Raw genomic sequence first — 9,838 nt, forward strand, 5'->3', positions numbered from 1 at the left:
AATCCCAGACTGGTTTGGGTTGGGAGGGATCCTAAAGCTCATCCCATCCCACCCCCTGCCCTGGGCAGGGACACCTTCCACTGGCCCAGGTTGCTCCAAGCCCTGTCCAACCCAGCCTTGGACACTTCCAGGGATGGGGCAGCCACAGCTGCTCTGGGCAACCTGTGCCAGGGTATCCCCACCCTCACAGAGAGGAATTTCTTCCCAGTATCTAATGTAAACCTACTCTCACCCAACAGCTCCTCCCATTAAAAGACAAGCAGGTGCTGGAGCTTGTACCTGTTCTTTGGACACACAGAAGGTGCACACCAAGCCCAGCCTCACCTCAGCCTCAGCCCAGGCTTTTTACACGTGATTTTTACATAAGATCCTGATCCCATCACAGCCCCCCAGCAGGCACAGCTCCACTGGTAGGAATTGCCTCATCAGAGGAAGGAAAGAGCTCTGCCAGGAAGAGAGAGCACTGCACTGCTTCAGCAATCCTGGCATAGTTAAAACTGTGCTTAAACAAGGTCTGTGGCAAATTGGCAGTTTCTAAACAAAAGCTGTCGCTTATCTCAGTACAGCTCTGGCACCCCCAGCATTCTCTGGGCTCTTTCCTAGTTCAAAATCCCAAATCCAGTCAGGAGGACTCTTCTCCAGGGTGGGAGATGAATGAAAAAACCTAAAAGAACCCCAAAAACACCTTCCCCTGAAAACAGGCACCCCTTAACCCCCGAAGTCAAACACACACCAAGACAGGGGATTGGGTTATATTTGCCTCTCCCCAGCTGCCAGAGGAGCACTGAGCTGCTCTCAGGGCACCCCCACAGCATGGTCACCCTGGGCCTTCTCTTCCCTATCTCACTCCTCCTGTGTCCATTAGAGGACAGGACACTCCATGTCTCTGGCAGGACAGGACACCCTCACTTGCAGTGTTACAATAAAATTCAAGGGGAAAAAATTGATTGTGAGGAAGAAAGAGACCTTCTTATTTCAAGACCTGGTTGGATGGGGCTTGGAGCAACCTGGGCTGGTGGAAGGTGTCTCTGCCCATGGCAGGGGGTGGAACAAGATGAGCTTTAAGGTCCCTTCCAACCCAAACCAGTCTGTGACTCTGTTCCAAACTCACTGCAAAGGCACAGAGAACCTTCTGCCCAGGTGGGGCAGCCCTGGGAGCAGGAACAAGCAGCCCAGGACACGAGGATCAGAGATGAGACTGGGATGTGGTGCTGGATTAAGGGACACAGGTGTGGAGATCTTCCCCTGCCATTTGTTCCCCCTCACTCGCTGTTTCCTGCAGACCTGCACTCCCTGCCCCAGTTTTTGGGCCCTCCAAGTCTTTTCCTCCAGACCCTGCTTTCTGGATCCTGGTTAATGGGATGCACCCCACGGGAGACACAGGGAGCAGAAAGGGGAGAGGGAGAAGAGCAGGAGCTTCCCAAAGGCAAAGACAAAAACAAAGCAGAAAGCTCCACTAGCACGTGGGAGATGAACCTCACTGAAAGTCCTCCAGGCTTTGATACAGGAACAGTTGGGACTGCAGCATCCTGAGGGTATCCCTGCCATACCTGGCAGCATCTTCCTACACCCCAGGAGTGGGCTCTGCCAGCAGCAGGAATGGAAATGCTCCAGAGTTGTGGAGAGCAGTGGGAGCTGCAGGATCCATCTCCTTCCAGGCTAACGAGACCTCACAGCTTTGCAAGCTTGACCTGTCCATGGCAAGGCTTCTCCATAGGATCATGGGATGGTTTGGGTTGGAAGAGATCTTAAAGATCACCTCGTTCCACCCCCTGCCATGGGCAGGGACACCTTCCACTAGCCCAGGTGGCTCCAAGCCCTGTCCAGCCTGGCCTTGGACACTCCCAGGGATGGGGCAGCCACAGCTGCTCTGGGCAACCTGTGCCAGGGCCTCCCCACCCTCACAGCCAGGAATTCCTTCCCAATATCCCACCTAACCCTGCCCTCCTTCAGCTTAAAGCCATTCCCCCTTGTCCTGTCCCTCCATCCCTTGTCCCCAGTCCCTCTCCAGCTCTCCTGGAGCCCCTTCAGGCCCTGGAAGAGGCTCTCAGGTCTCTCTGGATCCTTCTCTCCTCCTGTCTGAACAGCCCCAGCTCTCCTTTGATTTCCTTTGATAATGGCTAAACAGCAACATTTACTTTGAAACAAATGGTCACACCAACGGGCTGGCAAGCGAATTTTCCTGCTTTGCCCTTTTTGTTGTGGTGGTTTTGTGTTTGGTGACAGTTTGAGGGTCACACACCCCACAAACACACAGCCCGGAGCCTGGACTTTCATGGCAAGTGCCAGTTCAAAACACCAAGTCACACCTCACGTCTGCCTTTCATCATCCATCAAAATAGCAAGTGGAGCCCAGCACTCCCACTTCAGCATAAGCAAAACATGTGGGAACTCGAGGCAGTTTGTAGGAAAACGTGATACAGCCTTTCTAATAAAAGCTCCCGCTCTCCTCACTATGGAAAACAGTTGCAAATGGGTTTCTGCAGCCTGAGACTCGACAGCAGGGCAACAGGGACGCTGGGCTTGGCTCTTCCCAGCCCCAGCTTCCACGGGTTCACTGCCAACCCCCCCCAGCCCCAGGAGCAGAGTGGAGCCCAGCACCATCCTGCTCCCACCAGGGCACCAGATCCTGCCCGGCCCACTCGGGGCTCCCTGACACAGGGCTGCCTGCACACAGCAACTAATTAAACCTTCAAACGGCTCCCCCACAGCACCAATTAAAGAGACAGCCCCAGCTTTCAGAGAATTTATGACTTTCAGTGCTGTTGCCACAGGTATCCAAGTTTGAGCGTTGTTTAAAGCGGGTTTCAAAGGGGATCCGGACTCGCCTCCCTCCGGGGAGAATCCATTTGCTTTGTTCACTAGACTATAACTTAAAATTTGTTACATGCACCAGCTTGTAACTCTTTGAAAAACTCCCTGCTCAGCCAGCTTCAAATGTACGTGATGAACTTCCCCCGATCAAAGCAATTCCCCCACGAGGAGCCTCAGCTCACGAGCAAGAAAGGACACAACAAATTTTGGGGGTGGGAATCACGGCACAGGCCAGGAGGGGACTCCCCCCCCAAATCCACCGGAGAGCCCAAGCCAAGGAGCTCGCTGCAGCACAAAGCAAGAAGAAAAAGGCATTTAATAGTGAATTAGCTTGCTTAAAAGGCAAAAAAAACCAAAAAACCACCCTATTTTTTAGCAGAGGTTTTATCCGTTGTCTGTGAGCAGAAGACCCCCGGGCTCCTCTTCCAACAGGACCCAATCCTGGCACCCCACACCAGGGATGTGGAGTGAGATGGTTGAACACTCTCCACATTACCCACAGGTGGAAGCGCTGCTCCAGATGTGTCACCTCGCTCAGCCACGTGCCTTGGGTTCATCCCCCTGCCCTGCAGAGCCCAAACCCCTTTGCTGAGGCAAAAAGGAGAAAGCTCAGCAGCCACAAGGCCCCAGCCCCAGCACGGCCTGACCTCGCTGCCTCCTGATGCTGCTGCTGTCCCAACACCCCTCAAAACATTTCACCTTCCAGGTGAAATCCAGCCCCAGCAGTTCCCTGCCCGAGGCAGGTCTAAGGAAGCACTGCCAGGGAGTTGGGTGCTGCTCAGATCAGTCATTTATGACCTGGGACACCGTGGAGGACACGGCTCACAAATGTTTTTGCTGCTGCAAACAACAAACAGCTCAAGGAGGGGTCGGCGGAACCGCTGCCTCGGAGGGCAGGACAAGGGGCACGACGGGCACGACGGGCTGGGTGTCCCGGCTAAAACAAAACCCCCACGACCCACGGCCCGGGCTGGAAAAGGCTGGTTGGCAGCTCCAGGCCCCGGGAGGACCAACTTCCCGCGGTGACCTGTATGTGCTATAAATGCCGCAGACACGGGCCGGGTGACGTCAGCTCCAAACTCGTGGCAATTGTTGGGTTTCTCCCTGCCAAGAAAAGGCAAAGCGGAGGTGCTGAATTGTCCGGGCGGCGGGGGAGCGAAAGCAGTTCCTCCCCGGAGCATTTGAGGACAGAAATCAGGGAAACAGTGGCAGGAGCTTAAAATAAAAGCACGGGAGGCAAATGGGAAGAGCGAAGGGATCTCGAAGCTGGAGGGTTTGGGTTAACACTTTGGATTTTTCTGGCCCGGGAGAGCAAAACAGGTTCCCCTTGGCAAAGGGGCCACTGGCAGCTTGGGCAGGGCAGTCACCAGAATCATGGAATTGCTAATCAGAACCATGGAAAAGACTCGTGAGATCATAATGTCCAACCCCACCATGGTCACCACTCAACCATGTCCCCGAGTGCCACATCCACACGTTGTTTGAACACCTCCAGGGATGGTGACTCCACCACTGCCCTGGGCAGCCTGTGCCAATGGTCAACAACCCTTCTGGTAAAGAAGTTTTGGATTTGAAAAGGATTTGAATTTGGGGTGATTTTACAGCTGGGATTCTCTTGCAGTGCTGTTTCAAATGCCTGGGCTCCCTCATTTGCCAGTCACACTTTGGAAGCAAGAACCTCATCTTGGCAAGTGGGGCATTTTGGATGGGAGTGATCAGTCAGTGCAGTGCCTTGCTCTCTTCACTCCTCACTTCCCCTGGGAAGGAAAGAGCCTTGAGGTAACAGCTCCTCTGGAGAGGAAAAATATTAAAAGCTACACACTGCTCCAGGATTTCCAGGAGAAGGAGAGAGATGGAAAGTGGGAGCCATGAATTCCCATGTCCAGCCCAAATGCCATCAACCCAACGATGGGATCCCATCCTGTGTGGACAGAGGGATAAAACACCAATTTTTCTGGCACGTAGGACAACTTCAGTTTATTATCCTGGGCCTAATACAACGAGCCCAGATGATGAGATCCTGGCACTGAGACGGGGCCCTGTGAGCACTGAGCTCAGACTTACACAAATCAGTGTTTGCTTCTCCTTTCTGGGCAGAGGTGGCTGTGGAGGGGAAATGCTGCTCTGCCTTCATTGGTGGTACAGGCCCTGACTGAGCAGGAGTGCTGGAAACACAAAGCACAATAAAGATGAAGCCTTGGCCTTCCTGCATGGCAAGACTCAGGGAGCTAATCTCCAGGTCCAGATTATGGCTTGGCTGTGAGACACTCTGCTCCCTCAGCAAGTCCAGGTCCCCAAATCCAAGGACCATCTGCTTTTCACCCTCTGACCACATCAGGGTTAGTGAAGATTCGACTTCAAATCAAATTTTGAGCTGGATGGCTGGGGATGTTTCTGGGGATGAACCACCTTTGGGGATGATCAGGGCCAGGTTGGACTGGGCTTAGAGCAACCTGGTCCAGTGGAAGGCATGGCAGGGGGTGGAACTCCGTGATTTTATGATTCTAACTAGCACCTGATTGCACCTTGCTGACTATTAGTGAATAAAGGTAGAACATCCACAAACTATGAAAACAACCACTTGCCACTATCCAGGACCTTGTTTAGACCCTTTGGATCCTTCTAACAGGCAGAGCACACCCCTGGTTGCCAGGGAAGGCCTAAATCAAACCATTACAGCATGGAACATCTCACTGATGTCTTCCTGCAGTCATTCACCCCACCAGCAAAAAGCCAAAGATTCAGGAACAGGGAGAAGCCCCAAAGCCAACATGCAAACAAAACATATCCCCTGCCCTGAGGTGAGGCCAAGGATGGCTGCCCCAGGGATAACTCTGCTGCTGGAGCAAAACCTTTCCCTGAGCTGAATTCCCACCCCAGGATGCTCATGGCAGGACGAGGGAGCCTCGGCAGAGCCCACGCCTGGGACAGCAGGGATTGTGCAACGTCCTCCAGCCCAGTTGTATAACAGCAGTGCTCTGCTTTCAGGGCTTCTCCCAGGCAGCCCCAGAGAGCAGCAGCCCAGAGGAAGGGTGGTGTCAACGTTACCTTTCACTCACCCCAAAGCAAAGCAGGGCTGGGGGGGTCAGAGGTTTGGGGTCGTTCCGGCGGCTGCCGAGCCAAGCAGGGGGGGTCCGGCTGTGCCTCTGCTCCTGGCCAGCACCACGGGCCCGGCAGCCAGGCCAGGCTCCGAGCAGGAAACACATGAATGCCATTGCTCCTCTCCCCCAGCGTGGAGCTCGTCTTTTGTGGGATTGTTTTAACAGCAAAGTCGCGCAAGGAACACTCGCCGGAGAGATCGGCTTCCATCTGGGTTAACCCCAGAGCTCTCCCCCCTCCAATTTCCTCCAGCCCACTCAACAGCTTCCCTCCCTGGAAAAGTGTTTGACGTGCAGCTGAACAGCTCAATCCCAAAGCAGCACATTTCCCTGGTCAAAGAGGGCATGAGAGCAGGGCAGGGCACAGCCCCCCATCCTGCTGCTGCAGATTCCCCAGTGCCCCACAACACTGATGCTGGGGCACCAAAGGTGCTCCCCAGAAATCTCCAGGATGGCACAGCATGGCTGTTCCACGTGGCCAGGGGTTTCCCTGGACAGCTGGAGTCAGCCCATGATAGAGAAGGTTGTTTTAACCATCCACAAGGTGTTCAGCAAGAAGGGCAAACGAAGGAACTTCCCACGTGTCAGGGGCCGTGTGAGCCCCGCACAGAACAGCCTCCTCAGGCATCAAAAATCCAGCACAGCACTGCCCAGGAATTCTCCACTTCAGCCTCAAACCCACGAGCAGCACATTGCCCATCAGACATCTGAAGCCACACACCCTGCAGAGTCCCCCATCACACACCCAGATCACCAGCCCCCTCCTCCCCAGAGCTGCCCTGCTCCCAAAGCCCTTGGATGTTGGCATCCCTGGCCCCCTCTTGGCACCCTGGAAGCATCCAGCCAGGAGGGCTTCACAAGATCCCTTTGGGAATGCCGAGATCCCACCCAGGGAGCCTCTAGAGGGACTGCAAGGAGCAGACACCCAAACTGCAGCCGAGCCCCAGGAATGAACCACCACCACCACGTCTTCAAAAAGGAACAGCAAAAGTCTTCCAGGGCAGTGCAGACATGTCTAAGCAGCTTAGAGAACAGCCCTGATTGTCTGCTCCCAGGATCCTGGAGTGGTGGGACAACAATCTCCAGCTCAGGCAGCAACTTCTTAACAGGAGACAGATCAGCAAGAGCAGCTTTGCCCACCCGGAGACACACGGGGCAACAAGAAAATCATCCAGAGGAACAGCAGTAGATCCACCACCAGAAAAACACATAACAGAACTACACCAACCCCTCCTTTGGTGTCTCTGGAACCAAACACAAATTTATTGCGAGAATCATTATGGTATTAAGGGAAAAAAAAAAGTAAGATGACAGTACCTGATCCTCCAAACTGAGTGCTCGCTAGGGTCGTGGGTCTGTTTTTTCCATTAGCCACTGGCAGGGGAAACATCTAGAAAAACAAGAAGATGAGAGAGAAGGGAAGAGAAAGAGATTTCAGTCTGTTAGTTTTACTGTGCTGCTGCAAAGGGGTCAGATTGGGGGAGGAAAGGGGGAAGAGGAGCACTTTATTGATGCAAAAAACTTCCCTCTCCTTGTGTCCCTGCTCCATGGATCAGCTGCAGGAGGGGCAGGGGAGCAGCTCTGCACTGACACACACAACCTGACACAGGGAGGGGGTCACAAAACCAAGTCAGACAGGGTTCAAGAAGCGTTTGGACAGTGCTCCCAGGCACAGGGTGTGACTCCTGGGGATGGTCCTGCACAGGGACAGCAGTTGGACTCGCTGATCCTTGTGGGGCCCTTCCAACTCAGCACACCCTGTGATTCTGTGATGCTCCCGTGTCCACAGCGTGCCTGGTTCCTTGGGTGCAACCAAAACCCAGCCCAGAAGCATCAGTGCTGTGGTCAAACCCAGCAGGTTCTTCCCTAACATGCCCACCAGGGCCCTCCCTGCAGGTGCCCCATTCACAGAAACCCGGCGCAAAAACGCCCCTGCAGCACCCTGAAAAGCTCATTTCACCCCTCCCCATCCCAGCTCCCACAGCACTCCGGGTCTCATCCTGTCTCCCTGGACACACACAGTGCCTGGGCAGGACGTGGGCTGCCCGTGGGTCTGGCTGGCACAGGCAGAGCTGACTCAGCCCCAGGATCCGGCGGTGCCCGAGCTCGGTNTCCGGGTCTCATCCTGTCTCCCTGGACACACACAGTGCCTGGGCAGGACGTGGGCTGCCCGTGGGTCTGGTTGGCACAGGCAGAGCTGACTCAGCCCCAGGATCCGGCAGTGCCCGAGCTCGGTGCCAGCCCCGCGGGATGAGCCCTCCAGCTCCCAGGGCAGCTCCCACCCCGCTGCTCCAGGGCCTCCAGCAGCCCCAGGACCCAACACAGCCCCGGGGGCTGGGGGGAGAAGCTACTCCAAGTGCAAAGGTTTCAAAAATGAACCTATTTTACGGTATTAGTCGCTCTGGGGACTTGTTTGCTCCGTTGCTGCAGCTTCAGTATCACAACTGAGCTTTCTCCTGCCAGGAGCTTCCTCAAAAACACCGCACACCTCGTCACCTAACCTGTATAAATATTTTTAATAAAAGTTGGGAGAGTTTCAGAAGCTGCTATTTAATAATTTACATGCACCTGCGTGCAGCAGAAAAGAAAACTAATTCTCCTCCACACAAATGGAGCTCCAGCCAATAAAACAACTGGTGGGAAAACGTTTAGTGAATTAACATTTTAATATCCTTTTTCTACTCAAGATACTTTCACCACCAAGTCATTTGAATTTTTATTATTTTTAGCTTTGTAATGTCTGAGTAACTCAAAAGTTTAATGCTTTGAAGATTAAACAATGTAATGGCACAAGAGCCTACAGAAATGCAGCGTTTCATGCCCTGACATAGCTGATGTCTGGCTGTGGTCAGAAACATTCCTTTGTGCAGAGCAGTCTGCCCAGCTTTGTTTTCACAAATGCTGGGGAGAAAAAAAAAAAAAAAAAACAACAAAAAACAAAACCAACAAAATACAGTTAAATGTGGTAGAGATGCAAAGAGAGCAGTTAAGGAACCAACTGCCATTCATAAAGAGCACAAATTTGGGATCATATATATGCATGCACGGGGTGTAGATGTTCTATATATGGATTTAAACAAAGGTGTAAACAGTGTTTAAACATCCTGGCACTGCTGCCAGCACCTGCCCACACTGGGCTGCCCAGGGACCCCCACCATGGAGGTGCCCCACGAGGGGAGCCCCTGCTGCCCACCCAAGGGGCTCCAGAGGTATTTGGGGTGGCCCGGCAGCCCCACCATCAGATGACACTTGTTTCCTCAGGAAGTTGGGCTAGAAAATAAAAACAAACCCTGACACACCGAAGGTTGCAGCCAACCTTCCTCCCTGCACTGCTGCAGGGCTTCCCTTGCAGGGCAGGGGGTGGTTTCTGCAAAGATCTCCACAACTACTGCAAATGGAATTTATGGGGCCGGTCCCATCCGGGCTGTGCTCACTCCCTGTGCTCACTCCCTCATCTCAAGGTAGGGAAGAGGATTAAGTGGTTAGGAACCCCCTTTCCAAGGGGCAGGTCTGCATGTGCAAGCACGGGGGGGAAGGGATGCACGATGAACCCGGGCACCCAAAAAAAGAAATAATAAAAAAAACCCCAACAAATGAAACCCCAAGGCACTGCTGGCTCGTGTCCATGAGCATTTCTGCTCAGCACTTGCTGAGGCTGAAAAACCCCAGGTTTGAGCACCAAACAGGAGTGGAGAAAATGAACAGCCTTGTTCCACTGTGCACCCAGAGCCTTCTGCTTCTGCAGAACAGAAGGTGGGTCCCCCCCACCCCCGGTGATCCCCAGCACACCCAGCATCCCTAAAACACCCCCACACCCCGGGGGGATGCCCTCCCCTCCTCTGCCTGCTTTCAGAGGTGTTTTGAGGCTGATGCAACACCTTCCTGCTCTCCCTCCCCAAGGGATTTAGGAGTCACAGACCCCTTCC

The 9,838-nt window shown here is 53.8% G+C and overlaps 1 protein-coding gene across 1 annotated transcript in view; it reads right to left on the bottom strand.

Annotated features, from left to right (window-relative positions):
* The window catches only part of TCF3 (transcription factor 3), a 77,930-nt gene that overhangs the window by 63,031 nt on the left and 5,061 nt on the right, over positions 1 to 9,838 (bottom strand). The window contains exon 2 of the mRNA XM_029963905.1: positions 7,230 to 7,302. Coding sequence (XP_029819765.1) covers positions 7,230 to 7,302 — 73 coding nt within the window. The remainder of the gene's footprint in view (positions 1 to 7,229; positions 7,303 to 9,838) is intronic.

Source organism: Manacus vitellinus, unplaced genomic scaffold, assembly GCF_001715985.3.
Source record: "Manacus vitellinus isolate BGI_N305 unplaced genomic scaffold, ASM171598v3 scaffold_64_pilon, whole genome shotgun sequence".
Lineage (NCBI taxonomy): Eukaryota > Metazoa > Chordata > Aves > Passeriformes > Pipridae > Manacus > Manacus vitellinus.